The following is a 26,535-nucleotide window of genomic DNA, read 5'->3' on the forward strand; positions in this document are numbered from 1 at the left end:
ATCCTGCAGTTTCCTCCCAGCATGCAGCTGGGCAGTGCCCACCCCCCTGGCGCCCTCTGCTCCAGGCTCCTTCCGACTTTTAATTATCTCAACCTCTCCTCCCAAGGCGAGGCCCCTGGGAAGTAATGACAGGGCGTCCTCCTCTGATGCTAATATCATCACCATGATGCTCTCATCACCACATTATCTCTGACATCGGCACCATTACAATTACAGGCACACTGTTGTCCTTGTCATTGCCTCCTCCTCCTTCTCCCTCCTCCTCCTCCTCTCTCTCCTTCTCCCCCTCCTGCCGCTGCCTCCTCCTCCTGTTTCTCCTTCCTCCTCCTCCTCCTCCTCCTCCTGCTCCTCCCCCTCCTTCTCCCTCTTGCCTCCTCCTTTCCCTCCTTCTTCCTCCTCCTACTCCTTCTCTTCCTCCTCCTTTTTCCTCTTCCTCCTCCTCCTCTTCTTCATCATCACCATCACACCAGCACACTGCCATCTCTGCCCTCAGGTGTCATTGTTTGTCTGTACCCATGATTCATCTCTTAGTCTGAACCCTGATCTTTAACAATAACCCCTTCTATTTACCAAAACCCTTTCTGAAAAGTCAGCCTGGCCCTGGGCCTGTGTGGTGGATGAGCATGGGGGGGAGGGGGGTTGGGGTGGGGATGGCTGCCCTCCTGTCTCCTGTCATCACCGCTGCTCCCCACCCCGCGGTCTCTGCATTGCGATGTCTGCATCTCTGTCTGTGACCTGAGATGCTGGACGAAGGCACAGCGACCGAAGGCTGGTTTTGCTTCGCAGCCTAAGCTCGCTTCCTCCCAGGCCTGTGCATCGCTCGGGGATGTTTCTTGGGTCAGGACTGTTTCACTGAGCTAGTGGGTGACACAGGTGGTCCCCTACCTCCCGTGCAGCCATCATTATGCCCGGACGTAGCAGCGAGCCCACAGCCACCTTCACTGAGGGGATTGGGGTTGAGAGAAGAGCAGTGTCTGCCTCACTAGGAAGTAAAGGCACAGCTGCCGGCTGGGCTCCTCGTCGCCAATGAGAAGACACCGTGGGGCACCGTCTGTCTGAGGACATTGGGAAGCTGTGCTGCCGGGAAGCTCTCAGAAGCCACTAGAAGAGGATGCTCGCGCTCTCGCTCAGAGCGCCCGACCTGAGGCCCGCCTGCAGCCGCTCCCCACCATCATCTCGGGGAGCCGATGTGACTGCTCAGGACAGTCACTGACAGGAGCCTGTCCCTCACCCCTTCCTGGCGACAGGTGCCCCGGGGCAGTGCCTGTTCCCAGGCCCCACGCTGTTTGCGACCCTCCCCTCAGGCTCTGCTTCAGCCGGGCCAGGCCTCGCCCAGCATCTGCGAAGCAGCTCAGCCCGACACGTGCAGGCGGGTGGCTGCCCTTTGGCGGCTATGGGCACAGGCAGAAAGGACAGCAGGGACCGGAGGGAAAGCAGCCTGGGGAAGAAGGTGGGTGTGGCCTTGGCATTGCCTACGATGAGTCCCAGGACTCTGAAGGAGTCAATCTCAACCCCCCAGAATCCCCTCTCTGGTCTGTGAAGGGGTGGGCTGGGCCCTCGGAGGGTCCCTCCCAGCCCTGGGATCCACGCTGCTGTTCTGCATAAAGGGATGGGACAGGGAGTGGGAAATAAAACGCGCTGCTGTGCCCCTGGAGGACGTCACCCACGTGGGGTCTAGGCACAGGCAAGTGTCCTGATGGGGCCATATTAGGCCACCCACCCGGAGACTGTGGGGCAGCATTTGGGGGAAGGGCGGGGTGGGGGCTTGGCATTGCTCTGGAAAAGAAGAGCCGGGACAAAGGCAGCAGCAGTGGAAACAGGAAGAAATGGCTCCGCATTGCCGCAGCCATCACTCAACTGGGAACTGGTCAGGCAGGGTGGGCAAGGGGACAGCCTCGGATCCTCTGGGAGAGGCCAGCCTGGGCGATGCGCTTGCTGACACTCAGGGCGCCCTGCTGACCGTTAGCACAGGATGTGGCTGACACTCCAGTCACGCCCCCCGAAGGTCAGCTGGCCAGCAGCACCCCTTGCCTGGGTTCTGAAGACACACTGTGGTCTCAGAGGTGGTCAGACTAGTGTGTGGCTCGGGGCAGGCAACGCCGATGAGGGCGACATGATGTAGATTAAACTACTGGGTGATTTCACTAATTCTTTCCTCGGCCAAGAAATCCTGTAATCAGAGCTACATGTCAACCACATCTACCCATGAACTTCAGCCTCTTCTGATGTCTTCATTTCAACGCTAAGAAACTAGAGGTTTTTATTCTTTTGATCAGGCATGATCTCTGGCAGCTGCCATGGCAGCCAATGACCTCAGGACCTCAGCTCTGAATTGGCTCACAGGTGAGGAGCTGGACGAAGGAAGGAGCCTGGCTCTCGCTCCTATGAGAAAGGACGGCTATTTGGTCCAGTTGATGATTCCTTAATTACACAGCAGACCGCACAGCCCTCTTCTCCACCCACCTTCAGTGGGAACTACTTACTCCCCTCCACACGCACATATGCAGGCGCACACACACACGCGTGCGCACACACACACACACACACACACACGAGGCACATCCTGCCCACGCCAGCACGCTGTGTCTGTTTAGCGGGCACCACTGTCCGGAGGAGGCGAGCCGCTGACAGGCAGGGCAGCGCCCAATGTAGGCGTCGGCCAACGACCCATCCCTTCTGCTCACGATTTCTACAGATGCAGGAGCCGGGCTGCTGAGGCGCCAAGCCCACCCAGCCCACGCGCGAGCACGTCCTGGGAGCAGCTGAAGACGTCCTCCTCCACGTGGGCTTTGGCCACGATAACGCTTAGGGATAAACAAGCCAGGGGATAGCACAGGCGATGTGAAAATTAAACTCACTGCTCAATACAATACAAAATCCCAGGCATCTGCCCTATCACATGCAGAGCTAGTCAGGGGCTTTCTCAGCTCCTGCAGCGCAGGGGTCGTGGGAAATCCTGAGGACGGGGGAGCAACAGACCTGCAGACTCTCACTCAGGCCGGTCTGTCACCATAAAACAAGCTCTGGTAGCCGAGGGAAAGCAGCGTGCGCCAGGCTGCTGGGGGCGGCCGTCTGACTTCCCTGGACCAAAAGGGGTGCGTGTGACCCCATTGGCCACGCACCAGCCTCTGCACTAATGCTGAGTGAAGTCACCCTTCACACCGGCTGGAGCAACGGAGCTGGAGCCCCGCGCACAGCCCCACAATCCCGCCCAGTTCTCGCACAATCAGCCGCTGCCTCGACTGCCGAAGGCCCAGCAGCTCGGATCATATTACTCAGATTTAAGTCCCTACAGGTCATCGCTGGTGACAGCTCGGCCACAATAATGAACCAGCCGAAGAACACGTCTTCAGTGCGAAATTGAGCTGTTCCCTCTTCCACGCCCCCCCCTCCGCCCCCCCCCCCCCCGGACATCACAGTGATAAAAGCAAACGAGTTCTCTGTCCAATTCCTCGCGTGTCACTGGGCAAACCCTCTCCTCATTCGCACTCTCCGCCTCCCTTATTACAATGGCACCAACACCTGGTAAATGGAGGCCATGCAGGGACCGCCTCCATGGCCGCGTCAGCGCTGCGGCCCCGGGAGCTGAAGAAGCACTGACCACTCAGTGTCCTCTTCACGGACGCTCAGCACCCCCCGTGCGACCCAGCCCCTCCCCTGTCCCCTCAAACCTTCCGTGGCTCTGAAACAGCTGCCCTTTCCTAAGGACAGGCTGAGTCCATACATGACAGACATGCATGTGTACAGTACAGCCTTACATTATATTGCCGCCTGTATTTTCATTGTGTTTACTAGAGTGATATCAGTTAATAAAATTATGTAGGCTCCAGGCAATTCCATAGCATATCATCCGTACACTGTGCCGTGTGCTCATCACCCCACGCCCAGCCTCCTTCCATCACCATTTATCCCCCTTCACCCTCCTCCCAGCCCCTGCCCTCTGGTAGCCCAGGTACATGAGTTTTGTTTTTTCTTAATCCCTTACATTTTTCACTCAGCCCCCCAAGCCCCTGCCCTCCAACAGCTGTCAGTCTGTCCTCTGTCTCTGAGTCTGTTTCTATTTCTGAAACATCTGTCCATTGACAGAGCTTCTGTGGACCTGGAGGAGCAGGCCCCACCCACAGTCACAGATGAGCATGAGGCTGGTGCATCCCCCTGGGCCCCGCCCACAGCCACAGGTGAGCGTGAGGCTGGTCAGTCCCCAGCAGGCCCTGGAGATGAGACTGCAGCCCAGGTGACACCTGGATGGTGGCCTGTGGAAGACCCTGGGGCAGAGGAGCAGCTAACCGGAGAAACATTTGACCCCTGAAACTGAGAGAATAACTATTGTTTGCTTTATGCCACTACACTTTGGGGTAATTCATGATGCAGCGATAGATAACTGAAATGGATAGATTATATACATATAACCCATTTTGCTAATTCCATGGCTGCGTGACTGACTTGGGTTTTATTCAGACTAGATTTTATTTGAACCAGAACAAAGTTCCACTGGTTTTAAGAACAATTACCCCAAGTAATTCCCTTAAACACTGCGATGAACTTCACAAATTCGCACCGACTCTTCCAGAAAAGGTTCTGTAAGAGGAATATTGTTCATATAAGAGTTCTCCTGCCTCCTTGATAGTCACAAAGCATATGAATATGTTTCAATGATCTAAGACATCACAGTTATCTTCTTTTTCCTCCTCCCAAAGGGTTTTGAAAACTTTCTGCATTTGTCAGATGCACCTCAGTGTGAAGGAACATGGCATCCCTGGGTAGATCAGTTTGTCTCAGAGCCATTTCCCCTATTACTATAGTTTAGTTAGCACAGGGAATACAGTTTTCAAGTAAAAAAATAAAAATTACTGTTTCTCCAATGTCTAGCTTAGTTTCAAGAGAATTCTCCTGAAGCTGTACGTTGAGAAATGTTATGAAGTTCTGTATAGAAAAGAAACAAAATCGGGAACATTGGCTCTGTGGGGGCAGGAATGCCTTTTGAGAAGAAGCGAGATGATATGAAAAAGCACATTTTGTGCTGGTCCCATATAAAGAAAAACATAACACTGTTTTTATTTTCTACATTTCAGACACAACATTATGCACCTGTAGGTATTGCGGCCTGGCAAAATGAGCGCGGGTCCTCTTTCTCAGACCAAATGGAGAGTTTTTACACTTTTTAAAAGGGTAGTTTTGAGACCATCAATAAAATTAAAGCTGACGTAGTTAAAAGCAGCTAATCTGTGATGCCCAAGGATGAGAGCCAAGCACAGGTTTCATAACATTGGGAAGTTTAGTAAAAAAAGGCATGCTGAGCAGCCCGGTCCTCACTTCCAGAATAAACATGAAGCATCAGTAAGTTGTTTCACAAATAAGACCGCTTCTGTTACCTAGTTTTACATGTTTGTGTATGTGATGGAGTTTCAAGAACTCTGAGTGTGTAAAGCCACACTGACCTTGGCCCAGAAGTTCAGGGAGAAGAAGGTGCCACAGACACAGCTGCTCCGTAGGGAACACAGGCAGACCCCCATGCAGGCCCCCAGGGCCGGGGACGGGAGGGGGAGGCCATCCTTCTCTCTGAGTAGCTGCCACGTAAAAATGGGCAAATAGCCAGTTTATGTCAACAGCTGGGAAATGACACAACATTGCAATTAATGAGAGGAAGAGGCACAGTGAATATGATGGAGTTAAAGTGGAAAATCTCTCCTGAACCCTTACTCTTCCCAAGATATTACCTATGACTCGCACCCGGACTCCCGGACTCCGCTCTGTGTCCTCCCTCGGTCACCGCCCCCGTCCCTTCTGCGCCGCTCTCCTCGGGGCGTGGCCGAGTGCATGGTGACAGGCAGCTTCCAGCCACTCCAGAGTCACCTGGCCGGCCTTCCATCCACCGGACACGGCCAGGGAGCCAGCCCTCGCCCAGACAGACAGACAGCGCCGGAAGTGTGGGCTCCTGACCCTCCTTGGGCCCCCCTTCCCCGGGGAGGGCCAAAGCCGGGGGTAATGCTTCCTCTTCGGTCTCTGGACGGAGACTCCCGGACGCAGAGGCTGCACAGAGGTCCAGAAGCACCAGGACAAGGTGGTCATGGCGGCGCCATTCAATAGCCCCTCCCGCACTCATCCCCGGAGCTCAGAGGAAGCCAGGGTAGACAAGCAGACAAGGGCAGGAAAGCACAGGCCACCTGGGGAGAAGGTGGGCTGAGACGACACTCACTGGGCTCCGGCACTCAGAGCCTGGCGAGGAGGCCTCCCTCCCCGGGAAACACTCTCCTCCCCGTTTATACAAACAAGACATGCTGCTGGCTTTTCTCCCGTCTGTCAGGCCTCCCTCTTCTTACTCATAGCAGATTATCCTTTACGACCGTGAGGGTCACAGTGACTTTCCTCAAGGCTCCGTCTCAGGCCTCCTTCGCTTCTCGCACAGGTGACTTTGCCACATCCACCATTTCATTTCCCCTTTAAGACGGTCACTTTTAAGATTTCTCTATTCAGAACATGGGGAGAAGCGGGCCTGGGGTGCAGCCAGGCGCTGGGTTACACCCTTGCAAGCGTGTCACGATCCTCAATAGCACGCTCCCTGCGCACCAGCCCCCTTCTGACCAGCACCGGCTCGGGGACCACCAACTGCTCCGCGGAGACGCTGTGGCCCCTGCGCTGGGTAATTTGTCCCACCTCTGGGCAGGCAGCAAAGAGAACCAGAAGGTGACAGGATACTCACTTTCAGATGCGATGTGGACTGTTTAGATTTCTCACCTGGAACTGCAACCTAATACACTGAAATTCTATTGTACATGAAACATTCGTTCACTTAAATGAGAGATGCCTAGCAATTGGACTGTTAGCACAAAAATATTTTTTATGATTGTCTTTTGAATGAAAAGTAGAGTTAGTTCATATAAACAAGGCATCCTAGTTGCCTTTAAAATACACAGACAAGACTGTGACAAGCAAGGACCCAAGGGAAACATTCCAGTTTCCTTACGAACAGCTAGGAGCCACTTGCGGGAACACCCATGGGAAACGCGGAATCCGCAGGAGAACACGACAAGCTTCCAAAGCCCTGCAGTGAGAAGTTTATTCAGCTTTGTTTGACTCGAGATCTCAAACTTGTTTGAATACAAACAAGAACACATACATTTCTGTGTGTGTTAATCCTCACCCAGGATGTATACTACTATTTTCCTGTTGATTTTTAGAGAGTGGGCGGGAGGGAGGGGGAAAGAGACAGAGAGAGAAACATCTATGTGAGAGGCACTACGGTTGGTTGCCTTCTGCTTGTAAACCTGCACCCAGATACATGCCTTTGACCGGGAATTGAACTCTCGACCTTTTTGTGCACAGGCCCACGCTCTAACCACTGAGATACACAGGCCAGGACAAAACTTAAAAAAAAATACCCAGGGTAGTTATATGGACACTGCAGACAGGCTCGGAAGTCCTGGGGTATCCTCCTTCATCCAGAACCACAGACCCAGATGGTTCCCCGGAAACCCGGCCCCGTTTGCTGAAAATATCTGTGTTTTAGTTTAGCAGGTTAGGAAGCTCGTCCGAACATTAACCCCAAGTTTTGCTGCCGAATCCCAAGCCTCTTCTGCTCTATGGTTTTCTCCACAAGAACAGGACGCTTGCTTGGACAGTCATTTGCATAACTGCTCAGGACTCGGAAACGATGAGAGGTACTTCTTTTTTAAAAATATAATTTGTTTTTTTAATCCTCATCTGAGGATATGTTTATTATTTTTTTAGAGAGCGAGGAAGGGAGAGGGAGAGGGAGAGAAATATCAATCAGTTGCCTCCTGTACACGCCCTGACCTGGGAATCGAACCGGAAACCTTTTCCTGTACAGGACGATGCTCCAACCAACGGAGCCACCCGCCAGGGCAGGAGTTACCTGTTGATTCAGGTCCCAGGGGTCTATATCTGTTACATGGCACACGTTATCAATCCTTGAATCATTTTGCAGTTTGCCAGACCCACTCCAAACTGCCTACATTTCCCTCAGCTGAGAAACACTGAACACAGTCTCACCCCACAGGCCCGCGGTGGGCGCTGCCTGGTGAGGAGGCTGCCCTCCAGCCGGCGGTCTGCATGGTGAAGGCGCATGTTCAGAGAATGCTTTCCCCGCAGCCATCAGCTGCCATGAGATGCCAGGGACTCTTTGTAAGAGCTGGTGGGAGAGCAGGCAGGCGGCGGAGAATCCTCCCAGCACAGACCTGGAGCCACCCAGTCCGCGCTCCAGGGGCAGGCGCGGCTCTCCCACAGGACTGTGGAGAACAACTATGGCTCTAGGGGCGGGATGCTCATTGCCACAGGTCCTCACCCCGCCCTTGGGATGCTCCCAGTATGAGAGGTGCTCAGCGAGACGCCCTGGCACCGGCCGTCTGCGCTCTGCCCACTCGGGCAGCCGGGTCCCCGGGCGATCGAGAACCAGCCACCGTCCATCCCTGTGAAGGCCCGTCACGGAGCTGCCGAGGTGGTTTTTAAGTTCAGGTGTGGATGTCGCATTTGGCAGTTCCCAAGGGTGACCAGAGGAGCTGAATGCGCCAGAGCTCACGCACGCCCGGTCTGTGCATCTGCAGCTCAAAGAGGCGAGGCCGGGGCCGTGCAGGGTGTGCAGAACCCACGGCTGTCAGTTCAGTAACGTCCCCCAGTCAGCAGGACAAGGTGACCAGCTGTCCCAAGGATTCGCAGGGAGGAAATAAGAACTTTTATGGGCCGGACCTTAAAACAACAACAACCCAGAAGACGGAAAGCGGAAGACAGAGAAAAGCCCTGCACGGAGAGGAATGAAACGGAAAATCTCCAATAAAGCATCCAGGTATCAAACAGCTTTTAAAAGACATTCTACAACTCCTAGAATTGGACTTGCATCTCCATGCCAACCAACCCCCAGGTTCCCGAAGGGGGTGAAGTCAAGAAGCCGGCCCACCCAGTGCCGGGACGATGCTCTCAGCCTCGCCCAGGCTGTCAGCCTGCGTCACAGCGCAGGGACCTGTCTCCCTCCGGCAGGCGCTGCAGAACCGCTAACAAGAATGGCCTCCGAAGAATGATAAAGGCCGTGGAATTCTGCATCTTATTGGCCAGGATACAAAGTTCCACAAACGAACGTCTCTAAAGTCGCAAATCTCTTCCACGCTGAGCATCTGCCTCATGGATACAAAGAAACCTCACCTTCTGGCTCATTTAAAAGTAAAAAGCCCACGTTAATTTTAAATCATGTTCAATGAAAAGAGAAAGGAAGAAAGAAAGAGCCAGTTTTAGGCTGCCACTAGCGCCTAGGATGAGATTTTGTGGAAATTTCTGGTGATGTTTTAAGGAGACTGATATATGAAGTGCTAAAAACGGGGATCTTATATAATAAGGTGATAGTTCAACTTTTCTCTAGAAGATTATGATGCCTGGGAGATAATGATCATTTTATTTTAGTTTAGCAAGAAACTGACAGTTGCTTTTGTTCTTGGGATAAAATTGATGATGTGATTGAGAAAATGCAAAAAAAAGAATTGCACAACAGGGTAACATAAATCTATAAAAATGCAACTTCACACCATCTCCCCAAGAAAATCCTATAAAATAGCCCCTAACAGGAGTGGTTTTATTTTCTGTTGAGGAATTTTTAATCCTTCCCTCTCTCCTAGGTGGCAGTGTGCCATGGAGAGATTACCCAGGACCCACTATGCGAAGATCACTGAGAATGAAGCGTCAAGGAAGAGTGCTTAGTGAGGTGCGAGCCCAGGAGACAGTTCCTCAAAGACAGGAAACGGAGTACTCACGGGCTCCACGTTGTAGGAGAAAAGTGCGTATTCCTTATCGGGAGATATCTCGTATCTGACGGCTCGTAACGATTCCTGGAAGGGAGAGAACACAGGCTGTGAAGAATCCCTGTCAGGTAGCACATTCTCGAAAGTTGCTCCTAAAACCAGCATGCAGCCGGCTGGCTCACATCGGCTAAAAATGGCTATCCCCTTCCGTTCGCTGCATGATAGTCATTGAATTGATGCTTTCACCCCATTTTATTTGTATTTTTTTCAAATTTCAACAAAACAATACTTACTGTATCCACTGAAACAAATCAATAGAAATAGACACGAAAACAAATAGCCTTTCCCCGGAAGACTCCCAACCTTTCTCTCTCTTTGAACGCACCTCCCTTTGTTCATTCTCATACTTCAAAGTTTACGGCAGGCAGATGGGTCCCTGAGAGAGAGTCGCATTCTGCACACCGTTCCGACCTCGCTCCTCCGCCAGCACAGACCCTGGCCCACAGGCAGAGCGCGGGGACTCTTACGTTTGCCTTCGGGCCCTTCATACTGCACAGATAATTGTACGTAAGTAAATTAATCAAAAGTGCCGCTTCCCTTCAACTGACCTCCCCCTGCCCCACTTCTCTGCCGTGTTCACACTGCGCCCCAGCAAGAGCCCGGGGCTGCCAGCTGGTGTGTGTCACTGGATACGTGACCACACAGCCACAGGAACACACAGACGCCGTGCACAGACACAGAGACGGGTCACCCAGCTGGAAGCGACAGCAGTGCCACGCCTGCCTGGGGTGGTCTTTCTCAGGAAACAGTGACTTTAGGGAGTGGTTCTAAAGCAGCTGCTCGAGCTTGGCTTAGTGATCATTAAAGCCTGCGTCATGCTCTCCGGCGCTGGCCACATCTTAACTCTCCACTTAGTCCCTCCAGGAAGTCCTTGCTATTCCTGGCAGTTATGCCCTATAAAGTCCACAAAAATACTCAGTTAGTGAACACTGTCCCTAAGGGTAGGTTCCCATGAGCCTCTGGTCATAATACTCTTGTCAGCCAATCAACACATAACCTTGTCGCACGCGTGTTCCTGTTTAAAGACATTGTGTTGACTGTATGTTGCTGGCTCGCTGACATGAACTCGTGGTGAACAGCACGGTAACGCATGCCTAAACGGGGCTCATCCCACACGCGTGTTTTCCCCGTGAGGCACAGCGCAGCCTTCTCGTGCTTCAGAACCCAGGGGGGACTGAGCATTATTCCTGGGGGCCATTTTTAAGCAGCGTAACACCAACAAAAAAACACAAAAATGTGAAAAACGTGGCACTGTGTGGACCACAGAAAGAAGGCCTGTTTATAGTACGACAGCTGAAACCAGAAGGCAGCGGGCCACTCAAGTTTTTTGTCACGCTGCACGTGCCCGAGAATGACTGCAAAAGTACACGAGTATTCATGTGGGGTCACACATACATTCTAGCACCCAGGGGCTTAGCAAACTTACAAGCTGCCAGTGATGATCTGCTCCCGGCCTGCTGCTATTGTACGCAGCTGCAATAAAGATCCTCCCCCACGTGTATTTACTGTGTGTGTGTGTGCGTGTGCTCAGTTTTAATAGGATAGGCATCTAAGGGTAAGATTGCTGCTATAGTGTGTGGCCCATGAGTCCTCTGTGATTTTAAAGATCTTTATTTTACCTTTATTTTTTAAGTTATTTTTGATGCATATACAATTCTAGATTGACAGTTTTAAAGGCCACTCCACTGTTTCCTGGGCTGCACTGCCTGGTGCAGAGTCTGCTGTCCTCCTTATGTTTGCTTTTCCTTTGGCTGCCATTGGAGGATAATTTTCATTGTTTTTCAAAATTTGATAATAATATGCTCTGCTGTGATTTTTTTTTTTCTGTCGTCATAGTAAGGGTTTGAATTCTTATATCAAATTTGGTAAAAACCTAGTTATTATTTCTTCAAATGTTTGTTTTGTCTTATTTTTTCTCTTCCCTTTCTGGGGCTTTAATAACAAGTATATTAGTATATTTTATATTGTCCACTAAGTCATTGAGGTCAAGGTTTTTTTTTTTTTTCAAGTATTTTCCCTCTCTGTTTTTATTTTGGATAGTTTATACTGCTATTAATTAAAAGTTAATTTCCTTCTGTGATATCTAATCTTGACTTTTGTAAATGTTATATTTTATTTTTCCTCTCTAGATATTTCACTTGGGTGTTTTACAGTTTCAACTTCTTTTTTCTTTGTGCTCATGATTTCCTTTATGTGCTTAAGTACTTGGAACATATGTATGTTAGCAATTTTAATGTATTTTTTTGCTAATACCATTATTTCAGTTATTTGTGGGTTTATGTCTTTTGACTGATTTTTATCCTCATTATGAGTCACATTTCCTTGCTTTTTCATATGGAGTTACATATGTTTTTTATTGATATTTAGAGAGAGAGGAAGGGAGAGGGATAGAGAGATAGAAGCATTGCTGAGAGAGAAACATCATTGATCAGCTGCCTTCTACATGTCTCCTACTGGGGATTGAGCCTGCAACCCAGGCAAGTGCCCTGACTGGAATCAAATCAATGACCTCTTCATTCCTGTGTTGATGCTCAACCATGAGCCACACAAGCTGGGCTCTTCTTATGGATTTAAAAAAACCAAAACAACTAATGCCAGGTATTTTTAATTTTCTCTTGTTGAATCTTGGATATTTTTGTGTGTGTTCCTTCAAAGAATATTGGCCTTTTTATGATAGTCAGTTAATTACTTGTGGATTAATTAGATTCTTTTGAAGTTGGTTTCTAAGATATTTTAAAGGCTGTTCATCAATAGCCATGATTTTAGAGCTAATTGAGCCTCATTCCTAAGGGGTGGCTCTTCTGCAGTCGCCACTTCATGTCTCATCGCTCAGAGGAACGTTAGTGGTTCTGGTGACTACTGAACCCTGGGCATTCTTGGACTTAGAGGGTCCTGTCATTGTCCTTCACTTGGAACTGTATTTTGTCCTGCCTGTGTGCTCTCTCTCTCTCTCTCTCTCTCTCTCTCTATATATATATATATATATATATATATATATATATAATTAATTAATATATATTAATTAGAGACCTGGTGCACAAATTCGTGCAACTGTGGGGTTCCTTGGCCTGGCCTGTGGGGATTGGGCTGAAACCAGCTCTCCAACATCCCCCAAGGGGTCCTGGATTGCAAGAGGGTGGTTTTCGGGTGACACACCACAGAATTGGGCTCCCTCCCCTCTGGTTCCCGGTGTGTCACTTGGCAGCACCTGCTTTGAGCATCTGCCCCCTGGTGGTCAGTGGGTGTCATAGCTACTGACCGGTCAGCCAGTTGCTTAGGCTTTGATATATATAAATTAGAGGCTACCAAAATTTGTGCACTCAGGGGGTCCCCTCAGCCCGGCCTGCATCCTCTCACAGTCTGGGAGCTCTCAGAGAATGTTCCCTGTGGGGAGCAGGCCTAAGTTGTCAGTCAGACATCCTTGGCACTGCCATGGAGGTGGAAGAGGCTTCCGTCATTGCCGCTGCACTCGCCAGCCATGAGCCCGGCTTCTGGCTCACTGACCACCAGGGGGTAGCTCCTACATTGAGTGTCTGTCCCCTGGTGGCCAGTGCGCATCATAGCGACTAGTCATTTTGCCATTTGATCAATTTGCATATTAGCCTTTTATTATATAGGATTTTAAAAAATATGCTGGGTATTCTGAAAAATGTATATCATTTGGACAAACTTTACACTTACTACAACATCAAGTAAATTTTCCATCAGATGGTTTTTCATCGGAGAAATTTAGTGATAGGCAAAATTGATATGTAACAGTCATTCTACCACAACTATGTTAGATAATTGCATCCTCATTCACTTCAATTTTGCTGTGAAGGCAGTTCCTACCAGTATTGGTAGTACTTGTCAATGGCTGCTCTTCAGACATATTGTTGACGACGCCAGCTTCTTTCAGCTTCGGAGGTACATTGTGCCGATAGTTGGTCTTCAGACATATTCTGTCACTGATGCTGGCCTGGAGGAATCAGGATCCCTCCTCCCTCCTGTCAGGGTCCCTGGCGGGGCCCAAATGAGGGCAGGGCCAGCCAGGGAGAAGGGCCACGGGAGGTTGGGGGGCCCAATTGGCTGCCAGTGAGTGAGGGGCGGAGTGGACAGGGGCTTGGGAGGAGTCGCGAGCTGGAGGCCGTGGGGGTGCACTTCCAGTCTTTGTGGCTTGCCACTTGGGTTGGTAGCCTGCTCTCTGGCCGCTGCTGGATTTGTGGTCAGGGATGCAGGCCTGAGGCGGAAGGAGGTGGGAGGGTGTGTGGCCCTGGCTGCAGCACGGGGAGGAAGAGCCCGCTCCTCGGCTGGCCCATCTCCGGGCCACGCCCCTTGGTCACGTCGGCATCTGCTGGTGACCTGAGGACGCACATGAGGCCGGCACTCAAGTCCCTGTGTCCAGTGGGAAGGGCACTTGCTCCCTACCGCTCTAATTTTACAAATGCTGTGCTTGAACTGAATATAAAAGTAGAAAGGCCAGTGCGGCTGAGCTGAATAAACCTTTGCAGGAGGTGACCAGCTGCACAATCAGGGGCCGGCGCTGACCGGCGAGTGGCCAGCCTTGCCCCTCAATCGCCCTGCCACCCTATTGCCCCACCGCTGCCCCAGTCCCCTCCCTCTGCCCACTGGAGCTGCCCGCTCGCCAGCCCTGCCCCCCACCGACTGGTAGTTCTGCTGTTCGGGCAATTTGCATATTAGGCTTTTATTATACAGGATGTACATATACCCAAAGTCTCACAGTATTCTCCAGTGTTCTCTAGTTAGCTTCCTCCTCATGTGTACTCTGTCACGAAAATTGTAGTCATATTTTCTCCCTTGGAATAGGATATGTCTCCTTAACTCAGCAAGACTGACAAGATTGAGTTTTCCTCCTTGTGCTGAAGTTCGGACATAACCTTCAAGCAGAAAGCTCAGTGAGCACTGCCCTCCTTTAATTTCTCTTCCTTTTTTCAGGGACCACAGGTATGAACTGCCGGCTTTACAATGTTCCCCCCTATATTTTGTCCCATTTTATAGTTTCGTATGTTAGGAGGATAATTATGATCACCTTATACTCTCATGACCGAAAATTCTCAAATGTGAAAAGAGAATTTTAATTTGTTTTGTCACGTCTGTATTCCTCATGCCCAACAGTGACTGGCACATAATAGGAGCCCATAGATGTTTGCTGAATGAATGGATGACTATATCCTCAGTTGTTATGGGAGTGTCAGTAATGGCATCAATTTAAAGATAATAGCAACCAGCAAAGAGGGCAACTCTCTACACGTAGAATCACCATAGGCCGCACTCCCTGATGGGGGGTCAGCTGCGAATGACCCGAGGCCCCAGGAGCGGTCAGGGCCGCTCTCCTGTCGCGTCATGAATGTATAGAGATTGAGATACAAATTCAAGTTCCTCAGCCTAATGATTCAATAAAATCAAAGGGGGACATACAAGGGAGAAACAAAACGACTATATTTAAATGTTAATTTAGTCATTTAAACATGTAACTAAAATGAGTAGTTTAGTAACTAAAACAATCCAGACATAAAATGAGAGAAACCCCCATAAGAATAGCCACAGGAGGCTTTAGGAAAATTGGGCGTTTTCCCTCCCACCAGTAAGTGCTCCTATGGGCTGTCTACAGCTCCTACATATTCCTCCCTGGAGGGAGTCTAATCTCCCGGAAACACGAGGCTGAAGTTTTTAAAAAAGTGATTAAAGTGATTGAGTAAATGGCATTGAAACAGTCATTATGGAAGTCACCACACAGAGAAATAGTATTCAAAATTTCACCACCCACCAAGATGAACTCTTTTCATAGCTCGGTATTCACTTTGTAGTTTTTTCAATACACGTGGATGAAATTTCCAGTTGCTAATTAAAGTGTGAGTACAACATTGTATTCTTCTGTGTTTATTTAATATAACATCCTAACTAAACTATTTTTTTATTTTACTATACAGCCTTCATAACTATTATTTTAATGATTACATTATATTTCATCTATTTTTATTTATTTTATTTTCTAGATTTTTTTGATTATTTACTTATAAAAATATCTCCTGGGATGAGTCAAAATGCATAAATATTCCTCTTCATCTTGAATGATCTCCCAGTTGCTTTCTGAACATCTGGAACAATTTAAGTGTTATAAGGAGTGACTGTGCCAGGCTTACCACTTCTTGGGTACAATAAAAAGGGCGTGTAGGTATGAATGTCACACACAGGTCAACCAATGGGTTAGTCTGAGCAGGTTTGTTAGGTTGACATCCATTAAGGGGAGGTCATGCCAAAGTTCATTTTCCTCATCTGAGGAAAGGAGAGTTTGAGTGACATCATCTTCAGAGACTATCCAGCTTTAAATACCTAAATCTCAAGCAAACTCAACACTCCATCCTCTGAGAAGTTTCACTCTATTATGTTTTAGAAGAATTGGAGAGATGGTGCCAAATGTTCATAGGAATTACAGCCCCAGGAGACATGATGCGGCTCAAGAAGATGTATGAGGCCTGTTCTAAACACGCTTCTTCTGGAAAGAAAGACAGAGAAAGAAAGGAGGACAGAGAGACAGACAGAATAAGAGGAAGAAAGGAGGGAAGGAAGGAAGGAAGGAAGGAAGGAAGGAAGGAAGGAAGGAAGAGAAGAAGGAAGGAGGGAAGGAAGGGAGGAAGTTAAGAAGTAAAGAAGGAAGGGAAGAAGGAAGCAGGGAAGGAGGGAAGGATGGAAGGGAGGGAGGAAGGAGGAGGAAAGAGGAGGAAGGAGGGAAGAGGAAGGAGGGAGGGAAGGCAGGAGGGAGGGAAGGAAGGAAGGAGGGAAGGAAGGAAGGAAAGAGGGAAGAGGAAGGAAGGAGGGAGGGAAGGAAGGAAGGAGGGAGGGAAGGAAGGAGGGAGGGAGGGAGGGAGGGAAAGAGGGAAGGAAGGAGGGAGGGAAGGAAGGAGGGAGGGAGGGAGGGAGGGAAAGAGGGAGGGAGGGAGGGAAAGAGGGAAGGAGGGAGGGAGGGAGGGAAAGAGGGAGGGAGGGAGGGAAAGAGGGAGGGAGGGAGGGAGGGAAAGAGGGAAGGAAGGAGGGAGGGAAGGAAGGAGGGAGGGAGGGAGGGAAAGAGGGAAGGAAGGAGGGAGGGAAGGAGGGAGTGAAGGAAGGAGGGAGGGAGGGAAGGAGGGAGAAAAGGAAGGAGGGAGGGAGGGGAGGAGGGAGGGAGGGAGGGAAGGAAGGAGGGAGGGAGAGAAGAGGAAGGAGGGAGGGAGGGAGGGAAGGAGGGAGAGAAGAGGAAGGAGGGAAGGAAGGAGGGAGGGAGGGAAGGAGGGAGAGAAGAGGAAGGAGGGAAGTAAGGAGGGAGGGAGGGAGGGAAGGAGGAAGGAGGGAGGAAGTGGAGCGAGTCTGCCCACGGGGAGGGGAGGCTTCCCTTTCCCTTCACCTTTCCCTGATGTGGCTTCTGACGCTGTTGCCTCCTTCTTGGCTAAAACAACTTCAGCTAAAACATACAATGTGTCACAAGCTATTGATCTGAGAACAGAAGGCAGTTCATAGGCTCATATTTCATCGCTAAGTGCAGTTGCGCGCACCGCGCCGGCTTTCCCTAAACTGACATCCTCGCAGGAAATATCGACAAGGTGGTGACATTAAAATGCACTTACCCTCAGCCAGGGTCTGATCGTTTCCTCCTCTCGATTCCTATCAGAAATCCATTCCTGCAACTGCAGTCCTTCTAAGTGGGTTGAGTCAGATTTTCGTAGGCGAGTAATTGGACCAAAGGTGATTTTTAAAAGGAAGACACCCAGGCACATTAATTCTCTCTGGGTCTCACTGTGCAGAATATGATCTAATTCCGTGAAGCTATTGCTGGTGGTGTAGCTGTGCCTGGCCTCCCTTACACCGGCAAACTGTCTACTTACAGGGCAGGGTGCATTCCACACTAAACCTCAATACAATGTTTATTTATTTATTTTTACCCTCACCCGAGGAAAAGCTTTTTTTTTAATTGATGAGAGAGAGAGAGAGAGAGAGAGAGAGAGAGAGAGAGAGAGAGAGAGAGAGATTGACTGGTTGCCTGCTGTACGTGCGCTGACTGAGAATGGAACCCACCACCTGGTGCACAGGACTATGTGCCTACAAACTGAGCCACCCAGCCAAGGCTGAATACACTTTTATTTTTGTTTTTAAAGAAAAAAACTGTCATCACACCAAAGGGAAATGAAAGGCATTTAAACAGCAAGTAAAGTCTTGAGGAGAAAAGAGGGGTGAGTAGCATTTGGATGGGTCCGGGATGGGGTGGTACCCAGGCCGAGACGTCCTTTCTTGCCCCTGAACAGAGGCGGTGGGGACCTGCCGGACCCTCACCCAGTCACCACGGAGCTGTGGGACCCACGGGGACTGAGTACTTGTGAGCTGTGGGACCCACGGGGACTGAGTACTTGTGAGCAGTGGCACTCACGGGGACTGAGTACTTGTGAGCTGTGGCACTCACGGGGACTGAGTACTTGTGAGCTGTGCCACTCACGGGGACTGAGTACTTGTGAGCAGTGGCACTCACCCGGACTGAGTACTTGTGAGCTGTGGCACTCACGGGGACTGAGTACTTGTTCGAAAGCACTAATGTGGCTTCCTGCCATTTGAGAAAGTGCATCAGTGCCTACATGAATATTCCCTGTGCAGGCGTTATCAGAGAAAGTGGGAGTCCATTCCCCACTGGGTGCAGCTGGGGCTGGAGTTCTTAGGCTATTCTGAGAATAAGAATTTTGAGACTCGCATGGAAGAATGAGTGATTTTTATTTGTGTGGAACTATGTCCTGTATTTCTAAAGTCCCTTTCCCCCGAGTCCAGTCATAGAAGTGCAGCTGGGGATTCAGTAGAGCTAACAGCAAAGCCAGTTTTCCTTCCCATGGTGGAGCTAGGCCCAGTCCAGCATCAGGCTAGTCACAGTCCATCGGTCATTGGGTGGGGGGTCCCCAGGGCGTGGGCCAGGAGGGTAATGCAGGAGAGCTCGCCCCGAGCATCTAGAGCCCCAAGGGTCCCAAAAGCACAATGGAGTGAATTCCTTTGTTCAGGGGATTAGATACCCCACATCTTAGTCCACTTGCAGTGGCCACACCCTTTTTGGCTGGTGACCTCTGTTCCCAGGTGTGATTGACAGGCAAGTAAGTATTGCACGGAACATGCCTATACTTTCTGGCCTTCCCTTTGCTCACTTCCTGTTATGTATAACTAGGTTAATTACAGCAGTATCATTGGTAGAGGTTAGTTTTTTCCCTTTTATCTTATTGTTATTTTTCCATCACCATTTATCCTCAATATACCCTCTTCTACCTCTAACCCACCCCCCAAGATTAGTTTGTTTTTTAAGACGAGATTGAGCAAGTCCTCCTGAACTATTTCCTATGCATGATCACAATCCTATCTAATAAAAGAGTGATATGCAGATTAGCCATCACTCCGCAACAAAGATGGTGGTGGCTGGGCCAGGACGCTTGCGTCGTCGCCATGGCAACAACTGAAGGGACCGAACGGAACTTGAAAGAACTAAGCAGAACTAAGCAGAAATGCACCCTCCTCCCTCTTCAAGGACGAAGCAGGGACATACTCTTCTCCCTCTCCTCTATCTTGTCTTGCAAGGCTGGGCCCTCAGCCCAAGCCGCCCCCCCCCCCCCCGAGAGTGACCACAAGAATGCTGGTATTGTCCTAACTCTCCGAACCACCCACCTGAGTGGACCAATGAAGCTCCAGAAATGTAGCTAAGATCCTAATAAGGCTATAGTGGAGGACGGCTCCAACCTTCAGAATGTGATGGTCACTTCCTGACCCTTATGCTGTAAAACCCTGACCAATCTCTGTAACTCACGCCACCCCTAAAGCCCACCCCAAATAGCTAGCCCTATATAACCTTTGTTCTCCTGGGACACAGTCTCTCGCCTCACCGCTGTGCCGGATAGAGGCTGGGAGCCAATTCTAGAATTGATCAATAAAGACTCGTTGCTTTTGCATCAGAGGAGGCTCCCTGGTGGATTATTATTGGGGACCCCGAGCTCTGGGCATAACACAACGCAGGCGTTCTGCCCCAACCTGCTGGCGGAGGGCCTCTGGGCCTGCTTGGTTGGCGCTGCCACCGGGATGGAGGAGCAGAGACACAGCCCATAGTGGGGCCGGCACCCAGCAACCCCAAGCCCCGAGGCTGCAGAGGCGCTGGGGCCGCTGGGGCTGCAGCAGAGACACAAAACGGGAGGAAACCTGTGGAAAGGGAGATAAACTATCATAACTTTATCTCCCTTTCCACAAGATGAGAAAACTGACCCTGATTATTTAGTGATATGGCCCACACCTTTCCACAAGCACAGGGTATGTTATGACCACTCCCAGGAAGGTCTGGTCAGAATACTGTTTCCAGGGAATAACACTACTGTGGCAAATCATCTAAGAGAGGAAGCAAGCTTTTGGGTTTATTCTGAAGGTCAGAGAACAGACCACCCCAACATATGCCATGTTGTTATATTGACGATCTTGAGCTGCAGATGCTTGAAAAACAGCAAATGCAAGGAGAGGTTTTCACTGAAGTCTCCTTCTCTGCCTAAAATCGAACCCCCCCGCCCCCAATAAAAGGTTCCCTTGATGGGAAAAGTGCCATCAGCCAGTGAAGACTGACTCCTGTCACAGGACAGGAGACTAGAAGTTGACATCACCTCCAAACTTTGTTACAAACTATCTCCCCCACCCCCATTCATCTTTCCTAAAAATCATGTACTCTCCTCTAAGAGGCCTACATCTCCCGTCCCCTCTCCCTAGGAAGAAGGTATTTAAATCTGGATTCTAAGCCACTTTGGGAAGTTATTCATTTTTCCCTGGGATCTCCCACATATGCACTAGGTACACATGTTAATGAACTTTAGTTTTTCTCTTGGTAATCTGTCTTTCATTACAAGGGCCTCCGCTAAGAAGAACTCAGGAGGGTAGAGGAAAACTATTTTTCCTCCTCCATAATTCTATCTCGGGAAATCAAGTCCTGGGCTGAACAGTGAGGTTGGCTCAAGTGCCAAGCAGTCCTGGCTGAGGGGAGGGAAGCTTCTAGGGGCAAATCAATGATGCTGCCATCAAAGTAGGACAGAGGGCACATGCATGGTTGCTGGTAGGAGTTTAAAGTGGTTCAACATTTTTGGAGGATGATTTGGCAAAATTGATAGAAATGTTCAAGGTACATCCAAGAGTCTTCTAGGAATCTCATCTGCTGCATAAGCCCTGGTCAGAACCCAGGATGCTACTGCGGGCTCCCCTTCCATGATAGGAAAACCTGTTAACAACCTGCATTTTTAGGCAAGGTGGCATCTATACTAATAAAAAGGTAATATGCTAATTAGACTGAACATCTTCCACATGACCTTCCGGACGTCCTTCCGGACAAAGCCATGGTGACAGGGCTGAGGCAGAGGCGGTTAGAGGCGATCAGGCAGGCAGGGGAGGGCAGTTAGGAGGATCAGGACAGTAGGGGAGAGCAGTTAGGAGGATCAGACCATCAGGGGAAAGCAGTTAGAGCAGCTGTGGGCAAACTACGGCCCGCGGGCCGGATCTGGCCCGTTTGAAATGAATAAAACGATTGAAAAAAAGACCATACCCTTTTATACAATGATGTTTACTTTGAATTTATATTAGTTCACACAAACACTCCATCCATGCTTTTGTTCCGGCCCTCCGGTCCAGTTTAAGAACCCATTGTGGCCCTCGAGTCAAAAAGTTTGCCCACCCCTGAGTTAGAGGGATCAGGACAGCAGGGGAGAGCAGTTAGGAGGATCAGACCATCAGGGGAAAGCAGTTAGAGGGATCAAGCCAACAGGGAAGAGCAGTTAGGGGGGTCAGGCCAGCAGGTAGGTGAGCCGTTAGGAGCCAGCAGCCCCAAGGGGTCCCAGATTGGAGATGGTGCAGGCCAGGCTGAGGGACCCCCACTCCTGTGCATGAATTTCGTGCACCGGGCCTCTAGTCCTATATAATAAAACCCTAATATGCAAATCGACCAGACAGTGGAATAACAAGTCACTATGACACGCACTGACCACCAGGAGGCAGACATTCAATGCAGGAGCTGTCCCTTCACGGTCAGTGCGCTCCCACAGGGGGAGTGCCACTCTGCCAGAAGCTGGGCCCACGCTGGTGAGTGCCGCAGTGGTGGTGGGAGCCTTTTCTGCCTCTGCAGCTGCGCTAAGGACCCCTCGGGGGATGCCCAGGGAGCAGGCCTAAGCCGGCAGTTGGACATCCCCCAAGGGGGTTCTGGATTGCGAGAGGGTGCAGGCCAGGCTGAGGGGACTGCCCCCCCTGCAGTGTACAGATGTTGTGCACCAAGCCTCTAGTTGTCCTGTAAATGTGGGAAGCCTTGGGGACTTGATCTTTCAATTACATATGATCTGAAGCACTTGTTTTCAACACCCGCAGAGAAATGTCCCAAACCCCGTGAGAATCTGGGCTTTTATCTTATTTAATTAGTGTGGTTTCAATTTCACGTTATCTATCCTTGCTCAGCCTGGAGTATTACAAGTTCATTGCTTCTGCTCGGCTATACTGAAAGTTTAAACTCAAAGTCATTTTCTGCTTTATTGACTTGCAGGAGACCGCGGAAATTATCCTGGTCAATGAGGAGAGTACTTACAATTTTTTTGCCTTCTATTAGCACTGTAGACAGATTAGTTTCAACATTCCGCAGTATCACATTTCCTTTCTGCTCTCTGTAGATGAATTCTTTATCTGCAAGAGAGGAAATTAAAAAAGAAGCGTGAGACACGAAGGAGCCACCCAGCCCTTGATGGGCCCTGTGTGCAATGAATGGACTGCGTCTGAACAAATGTATCCTGCATTTCACCAAAGGGGCCTTTGGTTCCCTTTAACATAACCTCCTGTGAAGCCTGTCTTTGAATTTTATCTCCTACTCTACACACTGACATTCAAAACGCAATGTACACTCACAACATTTTTGGAATATTTTAGAACTTTTTTGGAGAGGACACACAAAGTGAGCACAGACAGCATATTAAGGAACCTGCCACCATAAGGGATGAAAGTTAATTGGCACTAAATGGACCAATTTCTTAGATCTGAAATTTTGGGGTGAAATCTGTATGTGTGCACACGCAAATACCTCCATCCATTTCCTGAAAGATTGTTTTCATTTTGCTGTTCCTTCAGGAATTGGCTGTTCCTCAGAGGTCTTTGACCATCTGCACTGTATCCTGAGTGACACTGATACTTTGCATAATCAATCACCCACTTAGAAAACTAATAAAACGGGGTACACTGAACAGTATGCACATAGAGGCATATTTGCAGGCATGCTGATGTGTGTGCCTGCGCGTATGTATACTGTGAACGAAAGGGAACTTTGATGGGTTTTTGGTGAGAGGCAGCATGTAAAATGGGAAAAAGAAAAAAATTACTGTCTTTCTGGGGGAAGGTGGTAACTTTGAGCCAGTGTGATGGTACAGGCATTTCACACAATAATGAAAACTGCTGTGCAGACTGGATGAATTCCAATGGTGATATCTGTTCTATCCTCTCTTGATTCTACTTTACAGAATTACATTCTTTGCCTTTTTATTCCTTTCTACTACTTGCCCTGGCTTTCATTTTCTCTCTTTTTCTAGTTTGTTGAGGTGGAAGCTTAGCTCTTTGGTTTCATCTTCCATCTTTTCTAATAAAACTATTAAAGCAAAAAGTTTCCTCTGTGGATGGTGTTAGCCAGATCACAAATTTTAATGTGCTCAATGGCATTGCTATGTGGTTTAAATTACTCCTAATTTTCCCTGGAATGTCTGCTTGGCCCAATGGTTATTTAGAAACATGTTGTTTAATTTCCAAGTGTGTAAAGTTACTCTGGCCTGTGGAGAGGCATAGGACAGGAGTTGGCTGAAGGCACCTGCCCCTGCCTTAACTTTTCAAACAAGTCTGAGCTCCCGGGTGTTTACTTAGACACGTCCTTGCTTAAACGACACTGCAGATGCATGTGTCTTCACAAGGATGCATGCCCTGCTGATAGTATCTAATAGTTAATTTTAGTTCAAACTGTTGTTACAATAAAAGCCTAAGGAGGCAGGTGAAGGGGGCTGTTTGGTCCCTGTAGCCAAGCAGTCCCTTAGCCCTCTCTCACACAGAAACGTGTGTCAGAGTCATCATTCATCCATCGTTCAGGGTCTGCCGGTCAGTTCCGGCAAGTGGTGCCCCGTGTGAGGACCAAGGAACACAATGAAACATGGCAGAACCCTCAAAAATGAAAAGTAAGAAAACTAAAGTAACTGCGCAGTAAGTCATTGCAGCTGCTTGGGATTTCCAAGTTTGAGGGAATTGTTTGTCAGCTAAGGAATTCACTATCTCTGTTATGCTTCTTAAGAATGTATGTTTCCCATTAGAAAAATAAGCCTGTTTCTGAAAGTAAGGAAAAAACGGTTTTTCCTGTATTTACCTAGGAAGCAAAGATTTTATATACATATATATATATATATATATATATATATATATATATTATTAAAATATTATGTTATGTTAATCAGGAAGTTGATTACTTTAAATGAATAGATGACTTAATACTGTTTAATAATAATAATATATAATCTTTTAGTTTAATGTATTTGACTACCTTCCCAGGGTTTGAATTTTAAGAAACTTTTCCTTGACCTAGAAATGACTTTAGGTCATTCCAATGGGCCCTGGAATGCCTCAGGGATTTGCTTTCTCTCCTTATGAAAGAAAATTTTATACTTAAGATATATGGGAAGCTCTGTCCAATAATGAAATGATAATTATATTATATGTATATATGCATATTAAATAGAATCTAATATGCTTTCATTTATAACTGTTATAAGTTATAATATTGTGGAATATTGTATTTTGCAAAAAGGGCAAGATTCCATGTCATTTGCATTATAATCAAATCATTTTAAATTTCTTGTCATTTGGAGACATTTAAAAAAATGTTACATCTTCTGAGGGTTCCATGGAAAGCACTCTGATTTATTTTCAGCTACATATCTCTGAGAATAAACTTTCAGATCATCCTCTTGAATTGGATAACAATTATTAGAACTCAATAGAGTATCTGGATTTCTAGAAATACTGGCAAGAAAACTCAGGAGAAAAGGAATTTGATTATAGGGCTAATGAACTAAAAATAATTATAGTTTTAGTAATTATTGTTCTCATGGCAATGTGTTTGTTTGCATGAATCCAATAAGAATCTGATTTCTTCATAACAGGATGTAAGCCAGCCTCCAATTGTAGTTTTATTAACCAAAACTTGGCTGGATTCTCATGTCTGAAGGAGACATGCCAGGACTCTGGATGTCACCAGAAAGCTCTAAGGAATGAAGACTGACTTTGAAGCTGATAAGCCCCTTGGATAAAGAGCCTGGTACCTTACTTGGTCACATGGTTCATGGTGGCTTTTCCAGGTAAGGAACGAAGGTTGCTTTCCTGAGAGATGGCATGAAAGAAATCTCAAGACACCTGTAGGGACCTCAACTTGAGGACTGCACCCCAATTCTGTAGGTATTGCAGGCAAAGCCTGATGGCAACTGTGTGGCTTGGCTTCTTTGCCCTGGGAGTAAACTTCCCAATGAGATCCCAGCAAAGCACATTTTTAAAAAATAGCTGATGTAATCAACTGTTATCCTTGTTGTGTTCATACAAACAATCAGGCCAAATTATAACTAGACCTAATACAGTAAGTAAATTAGTCTTTAATAAAAATGAGGGTAGTTTAGGGAGAAAAATTGTTTCAACAGAAAGTTGTTAAAAACTGTTCTAACTTTTGCCCAGTAATACTAAATTTTATAACACAGTTTGTCTCCACCAGACTACAAGCCCTACTTGCACCTAGGGAATACCACCTTTAGACACCATTGCCAGCTCCTTCTGTGCCCAGGCCTCATCGTCCCTCTGACAGAGAGCAAGGATCTCTTGGCTCTGAGAGAAACCTCTGACCCGCCTCAGCAGGAAGCAGCTACAGAAGAAACCGGTGTCCCCTTTCCCTGAAAGAATTCAGAGCCAAGATCCTTGAGGGGCCTACAGTAGGCAGTTAGACAGACATGGCAGAGCAAGGACGATGGGCCAACTGGAGGGTAAAGAGATAGATGCTGAGACATACTTCTCACCACTCCAACTGCTCTGAAGCTGGGAACAGAGGAACCTGTATAGAACTACCTTTAATCATAACTAATTGGAAGGAATTTATAGTTTTCATGTAGTAGAAGATATAGAGATACATGAAAAAGAAAATGAAGTAGACAAACTGAAAGGGTATGTGTAAGTTACAGAAGGTATATGTAAATTGAAAAAAGTATGTGTAAGTTGTAAAAGGTATGTGTAAGTTACAGAGGGTCTGTATCAATAAAGAACTAGAGTTGAGCAAGTAAAAATTGTGAGAAGGGATATAAAGAAAGGAATATAACAGAAAGAAGGGAAATTAGAGTAGGAATACTTAAGAATAATTGTGAAAGTTATAAGAATGTTTATAAAAGTCATAGAAGGTTTATAAAGAGAAATCTTAAAGGGAATTATAAGTATACTGAATAATAAATCTAATAGAGGACTTGAAAAGTAATCATATTATTTTAAATCTTAGAACACATATACTTATATGTCACTAGGGGTTAAGTTTTTCTTAAAGTTTTCTCTTCAAGGCCTGTGCAAAGTAATTAGGGAGGTGACTCAGCTGTGACTCCAGCAAGCAGAACCAATAAGCATGGTCAGACCGACCCACCAGGAGTCAAGATCATCTCATCAACATCATCTCATAGCCTGA

The 26,535-nt window shown here is 48.2% G+C and overlaps 1 protein-coding gene across 5 annotated transcripts in view; it reads right to left on the reverse strand.

Annotated features, from left to right (window-relative positions):
* DPP6 (dipeptidyl peptidase like 6) overlaps window positions 1-26,535 on the reverse strand; it is a gene marked incomplete at its 5' end in the record, with an annotated part of 642,841 nt that overhangs the window by 175,476 nt on the left and 440,830 nt on the right. For all 5 annotated transcript variants that reach the window (XR_013996566.1, XM_081101874.1, XM_081101876.1 and 2 more), the window contains 2 exons: window positions 9,756-9,830; window positions 22,393-22,487. Coding sequence is in view for 4 of the 5 variants with exons in the window: in XM_081101874.1 (XP_080958000.1) it covers window positions 9,756-9,830; window positions 22,393-22,487 (170 nt within the window). The remainder of the gene's footprint in view (window positions 1-9,755; window positions 9,831-22,392; window positions 22,488-26,535) is intronic.

Source organism: Myotis nattereri (assembly GCF_964212035.1).
Source record: "Myotis nattereri genome assembly, chromosome: 11".
NCBI classification, from domain to species: Eukaryota; Metazoa; Chordata; class Mammalia; order Chiroptera; family Vespertilionidae; genus Myotis; species Myotis nattereri.